General features: G+C 42.7%; 1 protein-coding gene across 1 annotated transcript in view; it reads right to left on the bottom strand.

The window, feature by feature from the left end:
• LOC140727028 (interleukin-5 receptor subunit alpha-like) overlaps positions 1-20,908 on the bottom strand; it is a 71,912-nt gene that overhangs the window by 24,006 nt on the left and 26,998 nt on the right. Inside the window, exons 4-6 of the mRNA XM_073044194.1 lie at positions 20,680-20,852; positions 17,269-17,402; positions 12,221-12,365 (exon numbers count right to left, since the gene is read on the bottom strand). Of these exons, the coding sequence (XP_072900295.1) occupies positions 12,221-12,365; positions 17,269-17,402; positions 20,680-20,852 (452 nt within the window). The remainder of the gene's footprint in view (positions 1-12,220; positions 12,366-17,268; positions 17,403-20,679; positions 20,853-20,908) is intronic.

The following is a 20,908-nucleotide window of genomic DNA, read 5'->3' as shown; positions in this document are numbered from 1 at the left end:
ACAGTGGTTCTAATTAGCTGGACACAGAGTTAAATGCACTCCAGAGCACAACAGAGAAGGTTCAAAGGAGGTTCACGAATATGATTCTAGGATTGAAAGGCTCATCATAGGAGGAATGTTTGGCAGCTCTGGTACTGTACTCACTGGAATGAGAGGGGATCTCATTGAAACCTATCGAACGTTAAAAGTCCTCGATAGAGTGGATGTGGAGAGGATATTTTCTATGGTGGGGGAGTCTAGGATCAGAAAGTGCAGCCTCAGGATAAAGGGATGTTCGTTTAGAAAGGAGATGAGCAGGAATTTCTTTAGTCAGAGGGAGGTGAATCTATGGAATTCATTGCCACAGGCAGCTGTGATGGCCAAGTGATCTGGTATATTTAAGGCAGAGGTTGATTGGTTCCTGATTAGTCAGGGCATGGTGGTATGTGGGGAGAAGGCAGAGATTGAAACTGAGATGGAAATGGGTTAGACATGAAGGGGTGGAGCAGACCTGATGGGCCAAATGGCCTATTTCTGCTCCTATATCTTATGGTGTTATGTTTTCAATAGGCAGTACTAACCGCTCGGGGCTTGGTGTTTGTGATCCATGCCCAGTGAAGCTCTGGATGAGTTATTTCAAGTCATGCAAGACCTTTCATGTTCTACTGTTTTGTTTTGTCCCTTTTGTTAATAAAATTCCTAGTTTTGTTTACCCTTCCAAGCCTCTGTGTGATCCTGCACTTGGCTCCAAGAACGCAGTGTGACAACACCAGGACCACTAGTCTCAAAAGTGGTGGGGTGGGTTAATGAATACAGTAAATGGCCAGCCTGATGGCTTATGTTAAGTAATACCTGCAGGTCATTACTTCCACCCATTAATCCACCCCACCACTACATTTTGTACATATTACCTACTCTCCCTTCATGCATATAGAATCAATCTATGTATGTACACAAGTTATTTGTATATTGTGTTTTACAGGATTACTTTTATTTTAACAGTACTATACAAAAGTCTTAAGCACATATATAGCTCATGTGCCTTAGGCCTTCACACAGTACAGTATATTTTTGTCTTATTCTGTTCTTTATGCTTATAAATTTTTTATGCTGAATTGGATCCAGAGTGACAATCATTTTGTTCTCTTTTACACCCCTGTACTGAAGAAATGACAACAAACTGTTTTGAATCTTGTACGTGGTAGGGACAATTTAGAGCGTGGTATATTATTTGGAAATTTGGTAGGAGGTGCTAGGTATCAATGGCTGGCGTTGGTACAATGAGTAAAAAAAGCCTTACGCTGCGCTGCAAATGTCTGCAAACACCTGGAGTTGCAAAACTCCAGCCCCTCAGGAGACGTGCAGGCGACCCAGGTTCAGTTCCGGCCACTGCCTGTAAAGGAGATTGGATGTTCTCCCCATGACCCTGTGGGCTTCCTCCAGGTGCTCCAGTTTCTGCCCATAGCCCAATAACACAATGGTTAGTAGGTTAATTGGTCATTGTAAATTGGCTTGTTATTAGGCTGGGAGAAAATGGGGTGTTACTGGGTGGCATGGCTCGAAGTGCTGGAAGGGTCAGTTCTGCATTGTATCACAATAAATAAATAATTACTCGGTATCCACTTCATTAGGTACACATGCACACCTGGTTGTTAATGGAAATATCTGATCAGCCAATCATGTGGCAGTAACTTAAGTTCAAGTTTATTGTCATCTCTCCATATGTACAGTCATAGGCCATAGATATAGCAAGGGTGCCCAAGGCTTTGCCACAGTATTGTATTTGTCAACATGGAGTGAAGAGTGAGTTTGTAAATCTGGCAGGGCAAAGGATATTGGGAATGGTGTGGGACGTGTGTTGCAGGAGAGGTATGAGACAGGTGGCAGAGAAGAAATGTCAGGGCCAAGGATGGTGCAGGTGTAGACACTCCCAGTCCTGAGGCACCAGGAAAGATCATTAGATTCCAAACTATTAGTTTATTAATCATTACAGAATATGTCCCTGGTGCTTCTAGCTCACTTTCCTTTTTCCCAACCATGATTCCTCACTCCTTATCGCTTCCTACTCTGAGTGCACAAAGGAGACCCATAGCAAAATCAGGTTTATCATCACGCACGTATGTCATGAAATTGATTGCTTTTTGTGGCAGAAGTACAGTGCAATGCATAAAATTACTACAGTACTGTGCAAAAGTCTTAGGCACCCTAGCTACAGTGCCTATAAAAAGTATTCACCCCCTTGGATATTTTCATGTTTTATTGTTTTACAACACTGAGTCAACAATGGATTTAATTTGGCTTTTTTGACACTGATCAACAGAAAAAGACTCTTTCATGTCAAAGTGAAAACAGATATCTACAAATTTGTCTAAATGTATTACAATTATTAAACACAAAAAAAAGATTGCATAATTACTCACCCAGTTCAAGTCAATTTTTAGTAGAAGCACCCTTGGCAGCAATTACAGCCTTGAGTCTGTGTGGATAGGTCTCTATCAGCTTTGCACATCTGGACACTGCAATGTTTCCCATTCTTCTTTACAAAACTGCTTAAGCTCTATCAGATTGCATGGGGATTGTGAGTGAACAGCCCTTTAAAGCCCAGCCACAAATACTCAATTGGATTGAGGTCAGGACTCTGACTTGGTTACTCCAGACATTAACTTTGTTTTTTTTTTTTAAGCTATTCCTGTGTAACTTCAGCTTTATGCTTGTGGTCATTGTCTCACTGGAAAATAAACCTTCCCCATGTCGTAGCTCTCTTGCAGACTAAATCAGGTTTTCCTCCAGGATTTCCCTGTATTTTGCTGTATTCATTTTACCCTCTACCTTCACAAGCCTTCCAGGGCCTGTTGCAGTGAAACATCCCCACAGCATGATACAGCCACCACCGTGCTTCACAGTAGGGATGGTGTGTTTATGATGATGTGCAGTGTTTAGTCTGATGGCCAGAAAGCTCAATTTTGGTCTCATCAGAGTATAGACTTCAGAGTCGCCCAAATGCCTTCTGGCAAATTCTAGCCAAGAATTCACCTGAGATATTTTTTTTCTAACTGTTGCTTTCTCTTTGTCACTCTCCCATAAAGCTGTGATTGCCCAGGCAACAGTTGTTGTACAGGCAGTGTCTCCCACCTCAGCCACTGAAGCTTGTAATTCCTCTAGAGTTGTCATTGGTCTCTCGGTGGCCTCCCTCACTAGTCCCCTTCTTGCTTTTTGAGGACAACCTGTTTCAGGCAGATTTACAGCTATGCCAAATTCTTTCCATTTCTTGATGATTGACTTAACTGTACTCCAATGCATATTCAGTGACTTGAACATTTTCTTGTATCTATCTCCTGATTCCCTCCATACCTCTCCATTACTTGAAATCATTCCAATATTATGTTTCTTTTTCTGTTTACCAGATCTAGATTCAACTTCATTCCAGCTTCCTCCCATCAACCTGCACTCACCCAAACCCTGCATTTCTGGTTCCCTTTCCAGATCCTCCTCACTACTTAAACCTACACTATTTCCTAACACACCAGCACCACACTTACACACCAACCAACAGTTCAATCTCAGCCTAGGTCCACAGTTGGACCTTCCAGATACAGGTGTATTTTTACTCTATTCAATTAAACACCTTGATTGCACACAGGTGATCTCCATTTAACTAATTATATGATTTTGCAAACCAATTGGCTGCATCTTTGATGATTTGGGTGAATACTTTCACAATCAATTATTTTGTGTTTTATATTTGTAATTAACTTAGATCACTTTGTAGAGATTTGTTTTCACTTCAGCACAGAAGAGTCTATTTCTGTTAATGTGTCAAAAAAGCCAAATACAATCCACTGTGATTCAATGTTGTAAAACAATAAAACATGTTAAACCCCTGTTTACTGGGCATCTTTGTGAATGCAGTTCGTTAGCCCCCTGCAAACAGCCACTGGACTCTACGGTGAAGAAACCACCTTTCTCAGGCTCCATGCATCTAGGGTGTAAATGACTTTGGTCCCGCCAAACTCATGAGATTGGGATTTCTTGTCCACCCAAATCCCAGTTTGTGTGAATGCTGTGTAATTTACTGTCCCCCTACAATTACCCGTCAACAAGAAATAACAGATTGTACACCGCATGCAATTATAAAGTATATTTAAAAATGTTAATTTAAGTAACTAGTTATTCGTGGAAAGAATGAAAAAAGCAAAAAGGGCTCATTATACTTAAACAGTGACATGTGCACGGTGGAGCTCAAATCTTCCAGAAGCCACCGTTTTCGATGTACACATTGCACCGACTCCTATTCACCACTTCCCAATAAAAGATCACACGTTCCCGCTGGACTGAATGCTATGGCCAGTTCTCTCAAGCTCCTTCTCCCTCCATCTCCCACTGAAAATGATCTCGACCCACCTTAGTGTCCATTACAACACCTCTCCCCCAGCGTCCTGATTGGATGGCACACATTTCTAAGTATCCCTTATCTTTAATGGTAACCTAAACAGGTTGAAAGCAGAACAGACTGCACTTACAGAACTGCTGAAATGAAATACATACAGCATAGTCCTCAGTAAAAATCTGAACCAGGGCATTACATATGAAAACTTCCAAGTAGGGCTGAATACTTTTTTGTGTGTGTGTGTGTGTGTGTGTGTGTGTGTGTGTGTGTGTGTGTGTGTGTGTGTGTGTGTGTGTGTGTGTGTGTGTGTGTGTGTGTGTGTGTGTGTGTGTGTGTGTGTGTGTGTGTGTGTGTGTGAGAGAGAGAGAGAGAGAGAGAGAGAGAGAGAGAGAGAGAGAGATATATATATATCCCGGATTTGAAAATACCGTGACTATAAAATAAAAGCTTGTGAAAGTGCTCTGTGGCTTCAAATGACATTCGGTGACACATTGTGAAAATGATATATAAACATTGAGACATTTACGAGACAGGGAAGATGACGAGGGATCTTGGCACCTCACCCAACTCTGCTTTGCATTCATTCATGAGCTGCTGACAATGCCAATGTTTAGTACTCATCTGTCATTCTGTCCTCGCCCAGGATATATAAACACCAAAGAGGAAGGAATATTCTAAAGGCATTATGACATAACTGTGGCTGACAAGAGAAGTCAAAACCAAAGGAAGGGCATACACTCTAATAGAGCAAAAATTAGTGGAAAGTTTTGGAAGCTTTTAAAAACCAACAGAGGTGAGTGCATTTGCACTCGCTTTGCTTGGGAAACTGAAAGGACCGAGGCAGATAAGTCACTTGCACCAGATGGTCTACACCCCAAGGTTGTGAACGAGGAAGCTGAAGATATTGTGGAGGCATTAGTAATGATCTTTCAAGAATCAATTGATTCTGGCATGGTTCTGGAGGAATGGATAATTGCAAATGTCACTCCACTCCTCAAGAAGGGAGAGAGGAAATTGTAGGCCAGTCAGTCTGATCTCAGTGGTTGGGAAAATGTTGGAACCAATTTTTAAGGATGTGGTTTCAAGGTACTTGGAGATGCATGATAAAGTAGGCCGTAGTCAGCATGGTTTCATTAAGCAGGATAGACGAAGAAGAATCCATGGATGTGTAGTGTACTTGAATTTTCAGAAGGCCTTTGACAAAGTGTCACACATGAGGCTGCTTAACAAGTTAAGAGCCCGTGTTATTACCTTAATCTTTTTATGTTTTTGTCATTGTTTTGGATAATGGAATGGATGGCTTCATGGCCACATTTGCAGATGATACAAAGATAGGTGGAGGGGCAGGTAGTTTTGAGGAATCAGAGAGGCTATAGAAGGACTTAAACAGGTTAGAAAATGGACAATGAAATGGCATATGGAATAGAGTTTTGGGAAGTATTTGGTCAGCCACTTTGGTAGAAGATCCAAAAGCATAGACTATTTTCTAAATGGAGAGAAAATTCAAAAACCTGAGCTGCAAAGGGACTTGGGAGTCCTCATGCAGGATTCCTTAAGGGTTAATTTGCAGATCGAGTTAGTGATGAGGAAAGCAAATGCAATATTAGCATTCATCTTGCGAGGCCTAGAATATAAAAGCAAGGATGTAATGTTGAGGCTTTATATGGCACTGGTGAGGCCTCACTTGGAGTTTTGTGACCAGGTTTGAGCCCTTTATCTAAGAACGAATATACTGACCTTGGAGAGGGTTCAAAGGAGGTTTCATGAAAATAATTCCAGGATTGAAAGGTTTGTACCGGTACCGAAGAAACCACAACCAAAGGAGTTGAATGACTTCAGACCTGTTGCCTTGACGTCGCACGTGATGAAGACCATAGAGCGGCTGATAATACAGAATCTGAGGCCACAAACCAGGCACGCCCGGGATCCTCTTCAGTTTGCGTATAAGGAGAAGGTGGGAGTGGAGGATGCTATCACGTATTTGCTGCACAAATCACTCTCTCACCTAGATGGGGTCAGTGGTGCTGTGAGGATTACATTCCTGGACTTCTCTAGTGCCTTTAACACCATCCAGCCCAAGATCTTAAGGCACAAACTAACGGAGATGGGAGTAGACTCTCACATGGTGGATTGGATAGTGGACTACTTGACAGATAGACCTCAGTATGTGTGGTTGGGAGACTGTAGGTCTGACACGGTGGTCAGCAGCACAGGAGCGCCGCAGGGGACCGTGCTCTCTCCGGTCCTGTTCACCCTGTACACATCGGACTTCCAATATAACTCGGAGTCCTGCCATGTGCAGAAGTTCACTGATGACACTGCCATAGTGGGGTGTGTCAGGAATGGACAGGAGGAGGAGTATAGGAAACTGATACAGGACTTTGTGATATGGTGCAACTCAAACTACCTGCGTCTCAATATCACCAAGACCAAGGAGATGGTGGTGGACTTTAGGAGATCTAGGCCTCATATGGAGCCAGTGAGCATTAATGGAGAATGTGTGGAGCAGGTTAAGACCTACAAGTATCTGGGAGTACAGTTAGACGAGAAGCTAGACTGGACTGCCAACACAGATGCCTTGTGCAGGAAGGCACAGAGTCGACTGTACTTCCTTAGAAGGTTGGCGTCATTCAATGTCTGTAGTGAGATGCTGAAGAGGTTCTATAGGTCAGTTATGGAGAGCGCCCTCTTCTTCGTGGTGGCGTGTTGGGGAGGAAGCATTAAGAAGAGGGACGCCTCACGTCTTAATAAGCTGGTAAGGAAGGCGGGCTCTGTCGTGGGCAAAGTACTGGAGAGTTTAACATCGGTAGCTGAGCGAAGGGCGCTGAGTAGGCTACGGTCAATTATGGATAACTCTGAACATCCTCTACATAGCACCATCCAGAGACAGAGAAGCAGTTTCAGCGACAGGTTACTATCGATGCAATGCTCCTCAGACAGGATGAAGAGGTCAATACTCCCCAATGCCATTAGGCTTTACAATTCTACCGCCAGGACTTAAGAACTTTTTAAAAGCTATTATTAATGCTTTTTGAGATAGTGATTTAGATGCATATCATATTTTTTACTGAGTTAAGTATTGTATGTAATTAGTTCTGCTACAACATGTGTATGGGACATTGGAAAAAAAGTTGAATTTCCCCATGGGGATGAATAAAGTATCTATCTATCTATCATACGAGGAGTGTTTGACGGCTCTAGGCTTGTACTCACTGGAATTCAGAAGAATGAGGATTGATCTAATTCAAACCTATCAAATGGTGAAAGGCTTCGATAAGGTGAATGTGGAGAGGACATTTTCTACAGTGGGGGATTGCAAGACACAGCCTCAGAACAGAGGGGCATCCTTTTAGAAAGGAGATGAGGTGGAATTTCTTTAGCCAGAGAGTGGTGAATCTGTAGAATTCGTTGCTGCGTCTGACTGCAGAGGTCAAGGTATTTGGATATATTTAAGGCAGAGGCTGATAGATTCTTGATTAGTCAGGGCACAAAGGGAGATGGGCAGAAGGCAGGAGATTGGGGCTGAGAGAGAAAATGGATCAGCCATGATGAAATGGCAGAGCAGACCCGTTGGTCCAAATGGCCTAATTCTGCTCCTATATAATATGGTATATATCAGAATCAGGGTTATCATCACTCACATATGCCATGAATTTTTTTTTGCAGCTCCAGTACAGTGCATACATAAAATAGGTACTGTGCAAACATGTTAGACACCCTAGCTATATAAACATGCCTAAAACTTTTGCACAATACTGTATATACAACCAAATGAAACCACATTCCTCTGGATCTCAGTGCAACCACAAAACATATAACACAGAGAACATAAACCAAAATATTACCGTAAATAAGTTAATAAAATATAATTAAAAACATGCAGTGCAAGTAAACAGTAAACTATAAACATCTTGCTGTCCTCGTGATGAGACCTCAGTGGTAGCAGAGTATTCAGTAGTCTCACGACCTGGGGGAAGAAGCTATTACTCAGTCTAGAAGTCCTAGTCCTGTTGCTCCAGTACCTCCTTCCTGACGGTAGATAGTCACAGACCATGTGGGGATGGGTAGTAGAGATCTTCAGCAATAATTTAGGCCCTTTGTCTGCAACACTCCCAGTAAATGTCGCAAACAGGCGGGAGGGAGACCCCAACGATCCTCTTGGCGGTTTTTACTATTTGCTGCAGAGTTTTGCAGTCTGATGCCTTGCAGCTTCTGTACCACACAATGCAGCCAGAGAGGACACTCTCAATGGTGCCCCAGCAGACAATTGTTAGAATGGGCTGGGAGGCCTTGCACACCTTCCTCAGAAAGTGTAGTTGTTGCTATGCCTTCTTGACTAGTGAGGTGTTGTGGGTCCAGATTAGATCGTCCATAATGTGCACACCAGGGAACTTTGTGCTCTTCACTCTGTCTGCGACAGCCATTGATGTGCAATGGAGAGTGGTCAACCCGTGCCTTTCTGAAGCCCACAATGATCTCTTTTGTCTTGTCCATGTTGAGGCTCAGGTTGCTGTTCTCACACATTTGACAAGGCTCCCTGTCTCCTCACTGTTGCTGATGAGGCCACCCGCTGTAGTACGGTATCAGCAGCGAGCTTGATGATGAGATTTGAGCTGAATCTGGCAGTGCAGTCATGGGTCAGCAGTGTGAGCAGCAGTGGGCTGAGCACAAAGCCCTGAAGAGCACCAGTGCTCAGTGTGATGGAGCTTGAGATATTGCTATTAACTTAGACTGACTGGGGTATTTCCATTAAGAAGTCCAGGATTCACTTACAGAGAGAGTCCTAATGAGAACAGTTTACCCAGCAGTATCTGAGGGATGATCAGGTTAAGCTCCAAGCTGAAGTCAATGGAAAGTATTCTGAAGTATGAGGCATCATTTTCTAGGTGGGACGAGACTGAGTGGAGGACCAAAGCTATGACATCATCAGTGGATCGGTTTAAGCAGTAGGTGAACTGAAAGGGTCCAACGTAGCTGGAAGATGGCATTTTATATGATCCATTACCATCCACTCATGAATATTGAAGTCAGTACCAATGGATGATAATTGTTTAGGCTAGTGAACATTGTTCTTTTGGGCACTGAAATAATGGTGGCTACCCTGAAGCCTGCAGGGAGAGTGGACTGCTTCAAAAAGATGTTAAAGATGTCAATTAAGATCTCTGTTAGTTGATCCACGCAGTTCCTCAACACCTCCAGGTAGGCTGTCCAGCCCTACAGTTTGCTTGGGTTTACCCTGGCTGCGAACCTCCTCACCTCAGCTGAGCTGGTGAAGTGTCTATTCTTCATGGGGAGAGGGGGCTTTCCTCAATGTCCCAATGTTCAATGCATCAAATTGTGCATAGTGCATAAAAAAGCACGGGCAAGAGGTTCAGTTGTTGTTCAGACCAGACATTAAAATGGGGAAGAAATGTGATCTGAGTGATTTTGACCGTGGAGTGATTGCTGGTGCCAGATGGGGCGGTCTGAGTATTTCAGAAACTGTTGATCCCCTGTGATTTTCTTGCACAACAGTCTCTATGTCCAAATACTGTTACTGCATTTCAGTTCACCATTCAACACGATTGTACTATAGACCTTGGTGAACAAAATCCTATTCCTCAGTTTAAATACACCACTGTGCAACTGGGTGCTGGACTTCCTGACGAACAGACCTCAGATAGTCAGGATGTACAACTGCCCTTCCCTCCCCTTCACTCTCAGCATGGGTTCTCCCCAGGGCTGTGTGCTCAGCCCATTGCTGAACACTCTGCTCACACTTGGCTCCATGGCCAAACACCCGAACAATCACATTGTTAATTTCGCCAGCGTCATGACCTATCAGAAACAATGATGATACGGCCTACAAAGAGGAGGTGGAAGAGCTCAAGGCCTGGTGCCTGTCAAATAACCTCTTCCATATTGCCAACAAGACCAAACAGGAGAACTCGTACCACTCACACCCCTTCCCCCCCCCCCCCCTTCACTTCGGTGGTAAACAATGAAAATTGCAAGCAGTTCCAAACTCCTGGGAGTGCACATCTCACACAGCCTCTCATGGTCCCAGAACACATCCTACACAGTCAAGAAAGCTCACCAATGCCTCTACATTTTGAGGAGGCTGAAGATATCTGGACTCTGCATACCTATACTCATGTCTTTCTACAGATGCACAGTAGAGAGGATTCTAACAAGCTGCATCATGGCTTGGAACAGAAACTGTACAGTGGCGGACAGGAATGCTTGACAAAGGGTAGTCAGAACCGCCCAATGAATCACCTGCACAGGCCTACCCACCATCAAGGACATACGTACAAAAATCAGCCAGAAAAGAGCCAGCAACGTCAGGAAGGATGGACTAAAAAACACAAAATGCTGGCAGAGCTCAGCAGGCCAGACAGCATCTATGGGAGGAGGTAGTGACTATGTTTTGGGCCGAAACCCTTCATCAGGAGTGAAGTAACATGGGATGGTGGAGAGGGGATAAGAAGTGGGGGCAGGGATGAGGTTGAGAGCTGGGAAGTGATAGGTTGGAGGGAAATGGGCGAGGGGAAAGGTGGAGAATTATGGGAAATAAAAGAGAAAGAAAGGTAGGGCTGGGGGGAGATTATAGTGAGGGGGAAAAAAAGAGAGAGAAAGAGAACCAGACTGAAATAATAGATAGGGATGGGGGTAAGGGTGGGGGGCAGGGGTATCAACGGAGGTCAGTGAGTTGGATGTTCATGCCGGCAGGAAGGAGGCTACCCAAGCGGGAGATAAGGTATTGCTCTATCGACCCGCGTGTGGCCTCATCTTGACGGTAGAGGAGGCCATGGATAGACATGTCAGAGTGGGAGTGGTCTGTGGAATTGAAGTGTGTGGCCACAGGGATGGACTGTTTGTCCCACTTTCAACAGGGAGGAGGCCGTGTATCATCCATGTCAGGACCACCAGATGCAAAAAGAGTTGCTGTCCTCAAGCAATGAGGCTGATCAACACCTCCACCCAGTAACCCCTCTCTCCGTGCCCCCCAACCACCACTACTTTATCATTTCCTGTCAGTACAGACACTCCTGTGCCTCATGTCACTTAATGCACGTACTGTCAATCTATGTGTAAAAGTGATCTTATGTATTTAAATTTATTGTGGCTTGTCATTTTGTGTCCTTTAACTTTTGTGTTTCTTTTTAGCAATACGGGATCTGGAGTAACAACTATCTTATTCTCCTTTACACTTATGAACTGGTAATATCAATGAAAAAAATCTTGAATTCAGAGCTTACAGAAAATGATGCGAGAGACAAAAACTATCCAGTGAGCATCATTTCTGTGGTTGAAAACACCTTGTTAATGAGAGAGGTCAGAGGAGAATAGTCAGACTGGTTCAAGCTGACAGGAAGGCGACAGTAACTCAGGTAATCATGTGTTGCAACAGTGGTGTGGAGAAGAGCAGCTCTGAATGCACAACACATCGAACCTTGAAGTGGATGGGCTACAGCAGCAGAAGACCATAGTCAGTGACCATTTTGTTAGGTACAGGAGGTAGCCAATAAAGTTGCCACTACGAATATATAGCTTGTGTTTTGACCATCTATTTTTAAATTTTAATTTTATTAAGATATGCATAGAACAGGTCCTTCTGGCCCTTCGAGCCATGCCTCCCAACAATCCCCTGATTTAATCCTAGCCTAACCACGACACAATTTACAATGACCAATTAACATCACAACCAGCAGGTCTTTGGACAGTGGGAGGAAACTGGAGCTCCCAGAGGAAACCCACACAGTCAAGGGGAGAATATATAAAGTTGTCCTCAAAGGTAGCGACAGGGTATTGAACCCGGGTCACCTGTACCGTCAAATGTTGTGCAAACTACTATGCTAGCATTTCTGTTACCTGTAATGACAGAATCAGTCCAGTCACTCCATACAAAATCCTTTCCTTTTTCATCAAGAAAGTGCAGAATTCTTGCTCTCACTTGCACAGCATAGCTTCTAGTCAGATCGTTGATGGCCCATTTTGTCAGATTCAGTTCTTCAACCTAAAACAGTACAACAATCATTACAAGAACAGGAGGGCCAGTCAGGTAGAAAACAAGATCTGAATATAAGGAGGCTAATGTTGGCAGTGTGATTAAATAAATGGGCTGATATTTTGCTTTAAATCATTCAGCCCAGAAATAGGCCCCTCGGCTCAATGTGTCCATGGCAATCAAGATGCCGTTTGCTTGCAATTGGCCCTAATCCCAAATAAAGCCAAATAACTTTTTAAGTGTTATTAGTGTGTGTGTGTGTATATATATATACATATATATACACACACAGTAGCTAGGCTGCCTAAGACTTTTGCACAGTACTGTACTTGTAAACATAGAGCAGAGAGCAAGTTTGTAAATCTGGTGGGAGCAAAGAATGTTGGGAATGTTATGGGTGGAGCGCCACAGGAGTGGTGTGGGGGCAGAGAAAGAGCGCCAGAGTGGGGGGGGGGGGGGTTTGGCGTGGGTGCGGATACATCCAGCCCCCAGACACCAGGCAAGATCATTTGATTCAAGACCATTGGTTTATGCAGAACTGGGCTGTGAAGAGTCAGATGAAGTTCAACCTAGATAAGTGTGAAGTGGTTCATTTTGGTAGGTCAAATTTGAAGGCAGAATATAATAGTAATATAACCAAATAACCATATAACAATTACAGCATGGAAACAGGCCATCTCAGCCCTTCTAGTCCGTGCCAAACGCTTACTCTCACCTAGTCCCACCTACCCGCACTCAGCCCATAACCATCCATTCCTTTCCTGTCCATATGCTTAACAAATTTCTTTTTAAATGACAAAATCGAACCTGCCTCTACCACTTCTACTGGAAGCTCGTTCCACACAGCTACCACTCTCTGAGAAAAGAAGTTCTCCCTTGTGTTACCCCTAAACTTTTGCCCCTTAACTCTTAACTCATGTCCTCTTGTTTGAATCTCCCCTACTCTCAATGGAAAAAGCCTATCCATGTCAATGCTATCTATCCCCATAATAATTTTAAATACCTCTATCAAGTCCCCCCTCAACCTCCTATGCTCCAAAGAATAAAGACCTAACTTGTTCAACCTTTCTCTGTAACTTAGGTGCTGAAACCCAGGTAACATTCTAGTAAATCTCCTCTGTACTCTCACTAATTTGTTGACATCTTTCCTATAACTCGGTGACCAGAACTGTATACAGTACTCCAAATTTGGCCATACCAATGCATTGTACAATTTTAACATTACATCCCAACTCCTATACTCAGTGCTCTGATTTATAAAGGCTAGCATACCAAAAGCTTTCTTCACCACCCTATCCACATAAGATTCCACCTTCAGGGAACTATGCACCATTATTCCTAGATCACTCTGTTCTACTGCATTCCTCAATGCCCTACCATTTACCATGTATGTCCTATTTTGATTAGTCCTACCAAAATGTAGCACCTCACACTTATCAGCATTAAAATCCATCTGCCATCTTTCAGCCCACTCTTCTAACTGGCCTAAATCTCTCTGCAAGTTTTGAAAACCTACTTCATTATCCATAACGCCACCTATCTTAGTATCATCTGCATACTTACTGATCCAATTTACCAGCCCATCATCCAGATCATTAATGTACATGACAAATAACATTGGACCCAGTACAGATCCCTGAGGAACACCACTGGTCACCGGCCTCCAACCTGACAAACAGTTATCCACCACTACTCTCTGGCTTCTCCCATCCAGCCACTGTTGAATCCATTTTACTACTTCAATATTAATACCTAACAATTGAACCTTCCTAACTAACCTTCTGTGTGGAACCTTGTCAAAGGCCTTACTGAAGTCCATATAGACAACATCCACTGCTTTACCCTCGTCAACTTTCCTAGTAACCTCTTCAAAAAATTCATTAAGATTTGTCAAACATGACCTTCCAAGCACAAATCCATGTTGACTGCTCCTAATCAGACCCTGTCTAACTAGATAATTATATATACCATCTCTAAGAATACTGTCCATGAATTTACCCACCACTGACATCAAATTGACAGGTCGGTAATGGCTAGGTTTACTCTTAGAACCCTTTTTAAACAATGGAACCACATAAGCAATACACCAATCCTCGGGCACCATCCCTGTTTCTAATGGCATTTGAAATATTTCTGTCAGAGCCCTTGCAATTTCTACACTAACTTCCCTCAAGGTCCTAGGGAATATCCTGTCAGGACCCAGGGACTTAGCCACTTTTATATTCTTTAAATGCTCTGGTACTTCCTCTTCTTTAGTCATCATAGTTTCCATAACTACCCTACTTGTTTCCCTTACCTTACACAATTCAATATTCTTCTCCTTAATGAATATTGATGAAAAGAAATTGTTCAAAATCTCCCCCATTTCTTTTCGCTCCATGCATAGAAATTGGTCCATCTCTAAGGGATGAATTTTATCCCTCACTATATGTTTGCTATTAATATAACTGTAGAAACCCTTTGGATTTATTTTCAACTTATTTGCCAAAGAAACCTCATATCTTCTTTTAGCTTTTCTAATTTCTTTCTTAAGATTCTTTTTACATTCTTTATATTCCTCAAGCACCTCATTTACTCCATGCTGCCTATATATATTGTAGATCTCTCTCTTTTTCCAAACCAAATTTCCAATATCCCTTGAAAACCATGGCTCTCTCAAACTTTTAACCTTTCCTTTCAACCTAACAGGAACATAGAGATTCTGTACCCTCAAGATTTCACCTTTAAATTACCTCCATTCCTCTATTACATCCTTCCCATAAAACAAATTGCCCCAATCCACTCCTTCTAAGTCCTTTCGCATCTCCTCAAAGTTAACCTTTCTCCAATCAAAAATCTCGACCCTGGGTCCAGTCCTATCCTTCTCCAGAATTATATTATGATAATATAATGATAAAACTCTTGGCAATATGGAGGAGCAGCGAGATCTTGGGGTCCATGTCCAGAGGACACTCAAAGCTGCTGCGCAGGTTGACAGTGTGGTTAAGACAGTATGGTGTGATGGCATTCATCAGCTGTGGGATTGAGCTCAAGAGCTGTGAGGTAATGTTACAGCTATATAAGACCTTAGTTAGACCTCACTTGGAGTACTGTGTTAGGTTCGGGTCACCTCACTACAGGAAGGATGTGGATACTATAGAGAGAGTGCAGAGGAGATTTACAAGGAAGTTGCCTGGATTGGAGAACATGCCTTATGAGGATAGGTTAAGCCAACTTGTCCTTTTCTCCTTTGAGCAACAGAGGATGAGAGGTGACCTGATAGAGTTGTATAAGATAATGAGAGGCATTGAACATGTGGATAACCAGAGGTTTTTTCCCAGGGAGCATAGTTTTATGGTGCTTGGAAGTAGGTACATGGGGGATGTCAGAGGTAAGTTTTTCACAGAGAGAGTGGTGGGTGCATGGAATGCACTGCCAGCAATAGTGGTACAGACTGATACAATAGGGTCTTTTAAGAGACTCTTAGATAGGTACATGAAGCTTAGAAAATAGAGGGCTATGTGTTAGGGAAATTCTAGGCAGTTTCTAGTGTAGGTTATATAGTTGGCTCAAAATTGTGGGCTGAAGGGCCTGTAAGGTGCTGTAGATTTCTATATTCTATGTTTCCTGCTCCCCTCCCCTTTTCTCAACCATGATTTCCCTCTCCCTGCCCCCTTTCTACTCGCAGTCCATGATACGGACCCATATCTGAATCAGGTTTATCATCACTCACATATGTACCATGAAATACGTTTTTGTTGTGGCTGTATTACAGGGCAATACATAAAATTACTAAGGTATTGTGCAAAAGTCTTCAACACGCTCTCCATATATATGTGGCTAAGATCTTTGCACTTTACTGTACCTGATCAACTACTCCCTCGGGCAGTTCATTCCATATACAGAGCACTCTGAGGATGAAAAAGTTGCCCCTCAGGTTCTTAGTAACTATAACCCATGTTCTCATTAATATTTACGTACTTTGTTTTGTTTGCAAAGTTTGTCTTCTTTTGCACATTGTTTGTTTGTCAGTCTTTGTGTGTAGCTTTATAGTGAATTTACTGCAGAAAATGAATCTCTAGGTTTCAATACAGCATACATACTTTGATAATAAATAAACTTTGACTTTGACCTGCTTTTGTTCACATACATCACTCTACCCCATCCTACTGCAGGGTCCGAATATCTGCACCACAGTATGCCTCCCACCTATGTTTATGTCAGCAGCAGACTCATGTGTTAGACCAAAGCAACACACAAGAAAAGTACGAGGAACTCAGTAGATCAGTCAGTATCTATGGAAAAGAGTAAACAGTCAACATTCGAGCCAGGATCCTTCCTCAGGAGTGAGATGTCACCTCTGCACCATCTGCCACAAGCAGGACTTCCCAGTGGCCAAGCATTTTAATTCTGATTCCTATTCCCATTCTGATGTGTTGAGGGTGTTAGTAGTTATTGGGTACCCTCAGACACAATGTTATGAATATAGATTTCTCCTTCTGGTGAACAAAACTTACCCCTCCTCCTCTGTTCATCATTCTGACCTCTTACTTCTCTCACCTGCCTATTTCCTTTCCCTGGGTCCCATCCTCCCTCTTCTCCTCCCATCCTCCCTCTTCTCCTCCCATGGTCCACTCTCCTCTCTGATCAGATTCTTTCTTCTCCAGCCTTTGACCATTCCCACACACCTGGCTTCACAGATCACTTTCCAGCCAGCCTCTTTTAGTTTAGGCATCTACCTCGTTCCCTCTCAGTTCTGAGGAAGGGCCTCAGCCCAAAACATCATCTCTTTGCTTTTTTCCATGCTGCCTGCCCTGCTGAGTTCCTCCAGTGTTGTGTGTGTGTTGCTGGGGTTTCCAGCATCCACAGATTGGCTTGTGGATGCCTGTTACACTCTTCTGGTGTTTTCATGCCACAGGCGGTGGTTATTCACCTTTGTCACTTTGCTGTGCAAATCTTTAACCTGTATTTGATAAATAAATTTTTCTGAAGGATGTTTGCCAATTGGTGGCTCCCATACCACTTCACTTCCGTTCACTGTGACATTAACTGGGGGGCTGACTTTATCTGAAAGAGGAAAGATAATGTTAATGGAAGTACCCTCTTTATCATCCATTGCTAAAGCTTATATTTATTGAATTTTTATTCATGGCAAGAAAGAGATGCACAGACTAAGTTCAAGTTTTAAAATTTAATGTAACGGCTTGTGTAAGAATTGTCACAACCAGGGGTAGATTTTTTTTTAGTGAGCATGTGCATTGTATTTTCTCAGTGTCACCTCATGGGTGTGCAGTGTTCCTTGGACTGTTTACCTTTTATGTCTAATTGTTTGTCTTTGGACTAACTCTGGTTTTTCACTTTGTTTTATTTGGTATCATGGGGATTGTTAAGCTCTCTTTGTATTGATCACTTTTATGCCATTTGAGATAATTTAATTAGCATGGTATTTTCAGTGTCTTGTTTTGTAGTTGTTCCCTTTAGGAGTTATTGCTTTGTCTGGACACCTATGTTGTCTGATTGCTCTGGAATTCCCATATGCTCCAGGGTGTATTTCAGGGTGGCATGGCAACCCCTCTTAGTTGTTTGTTGAGGATCCTTGTCTGGTGAAACTCAGACTGAGTTCTTTTGTGTATTGCGAGTGATTTCAGTTCTTCAAGATTCTGTACAGTTTGCCTGAGCTCTCGTTGCTTTTGCCGGATAATTTCTGTAACAAATCTTTTGTTTTGTTTCAATTGCTGAAGGCACTGTGATTCCTGCACTTGAGTTTGCTAGAGACACCCACAATAATAGTGCTGGAGGTGGTGCATAGAAGAGAGAGCAGGATTTAACTTTAGGTTGCATTTTCCTTATGGAAAGTTCCTCAAGAAGGCAGTATTCATCATTCAGGACTCCCACCACCCAGTGTATGCCTTCTTCTCATTATGGCCATCAGCGAGGTGGTATAGAAGACCCACAACCTATGGACTCACTTTCAAGAACTCTACAGCTCCATTTTCTCAGTATTATTTATTTTTTATTAGTTTCTTTTGTATTTGAACGGTTTGTCTTCTTTTGCACATTGATTACTTGTTAGTCTTTGTGTGTAGTTTTTCATTGATTCTAACATATTTCTTTGACTGCAGAAAATGAACCTTAAGATATTATATGGTTATATATCATACTTTGATAATAAGTTTATTTCGAAATGTGCACTTGAATCGCTTACACATTGAAGACCAAGTGCTTAAAGATGGAATTAATATGGTTGGGTTCTTACTGGCCAGCATGTGTAAGTTGGGCTGAATGGCCCATTTTCCCTGATATATCACTCTATTGCTGAAATGTATTAAAAATGCAGCATAAGAATGAAGATGGACTTCTGACCTCACAATCTAACTATACAATCTTCCACTTCACTGTTTACCTGCACTGCATTTTCTCAAACTTCAAAGTAAGTTTATTATCAAAGTACATATACAGTATGTCACCATATACAACCCTGAGATTTTTTTTCTTGCAGTCATACTCAATAAATCCAATAACCATAATAGAATCAATTGGGTCGGCACAACATTGTGGGCCGAAGGGCCTGTACTGTGCTGTACTATTCTATGTTCTATGAAAGACCCTAAAAAACAGGGTGGACAACCTGTGCACAAGACAATAATAATAACAAATAAATAAGCAATAAATATGAGATCAAGAATCCTTAAAAGTGAGTCCAAGGATTGTGGGAACAGTGCAGTGATGGGGCAAGTGACATCGAGTGAATTCCCTCTGGTTCAAGAGCCTGATGGTTGAAGAGTAATAACTGTTCCTGAACCTGTGGTAAAATCTGTAAACTGTTGTGCATGAAAATGAAAATCCCAAGAGATCACCAGTTTCTGAGATACTCAATCCACCCTGCCTGAGGCTCCTGTACCTTCTTCCTGATGGCAGCCACAAAAAGAGAGCATGACCTGGGTGTTGGGGGTCCCCAATGATGGCTGCTGCTTTCCTGCAACAACGCTCCATGTCGATGAGCTCAATGGAGGGCAAGGCTTTATCCATGACTGGGCCATTTCCACTACTTTTTGTAAGATATTTCCATTCAAGGGCATTGGTGTTCCAATACCAGGCTGTAATGCAGCCAGTCAATATACTCTCCACCACACATCTATCGGAGTTTGTCAAAATTTTAGATTTTCTTTGTAGCTTTTACATCTTTGTTTGTCAGTTTAATGTTGGGTGACAAGTACAATCCAATAGAGCCCTACACTAGATATGGATGCAATTGGACAGATGGGCTCCTCCTCAATCAGCCATGATAGACTAGTGGAGTAGGCTGAGTGAGCTGGATGGCATAATCTTGTTCCTATGTCTTATGGTGCATTCTACAATTCCAAGTTTCATGTGGGGGGACTTATTTCTACCTGGACTTCCCCGGTCATAACCCAAGGTTATGGGGAGAAGGCAAAAGGGTTGAAAAGGAAAATATATCAGTTATGCTTAAATGCTGGAGTAGGAGCTAAAGACTCATTAGAGGGAGAGTTCTTCCAGTTCATCCACTAAACAGTTTAATTTCTTCTCTTTAATGACTTTCTTTACTTTTCAAGGTGGCAGGGGACTAGTCAGTCCGTGATCTACATCTGCAGTTCTTCACAGCAGCGGGTTCTCACGTTTGGAACTCGCTGAGTGCCCTAGCATTTGCAATATGGCGGGAGATGGAGCCATCGGGACAGCAAGGTATCATGTGGTCAAAATAAGTGACACTGCAGACTGTAACACCGAAACAGTGAGCTGTTGGTCTCCCCTCCCACTGTGGCAGAAGCGATACCTCTCTCCCCCTCATTAGAGAGAGAGAGACAGCATGTGGAATGTCAATGTGTTGGGATGAACAGTGGTTTGTGATAGAGCTTATTTCAGGATCTCTGCGGGCTTTGCTATTGCATGGTCGAAGGTGGGGACTGAGGCTTTTGCCGAGGCAGGTAGGGGTAGGAGGAGGGGAGGGTCCATACTTTTGCAGCTGTTTATTTGTGGAAGGGAGAGGGGAAGCTTTGGAATTCTAATGTTTTCCTATCTTTAGTTTTTCTTCCTTTTTCTGGATGCCTGTGAAGAGTAAGAATTGCAGGTTGTATTCTGTATATGTGCTCTGATATTAAACTAAACTGCTGAGCAGACTTGATGGGCCAAAAAGACCAATTCTGCTCCTATGTCTTATGGTCTTAATTTGCATTGCTATTGTTTTATCTTGTTCTACCTCAATGCATTGTGTTGTCTCATGATTTGATCTGTATAATAGCACTATGCACAATAAGCTCCTCACAGTATCTTGGCACGGGTAGCAATAATAAACCAATACCATCACCAAGAGAGTTGGACTTACAGTATATTACTGGTATAATATTTCTGCAGTGAGTAGCGTTTGATTGTTGACTGGAACCCATGGCACAAAATGAGATTGAGTCGAAGGGATGCTCTTTAAAGCTATGAACATGACAAGCAACTTTTCCCAGTTCAATCTCGTGACAAGGAGCGAAATGCGTTTGTTCTTCTAACCTGGAGAAAAATATGTTAGAAACAGAATAAGTTCCTGTAAAGATGAGCCATCAACC

This window comes from Hemitrygon akajei, chromosome 4 (assembly GCF_048418815.1).
Source record: "Hemitrygon akajei chromosome 4, sHemAka1.3, whole genome shotgun sequence".
Taxonomy (NCBI): Eukaryota; Metazoa; Chordata; class Chondrichthyes; order Myliobatiformes; family Dasyatidae; genus Hemitrygon; species Hemitrygon akajei.
Note: the sequence above shows the minus strand (reverse complement) of the source record. Positions and strands in the feature narration are given on the sequence as shown.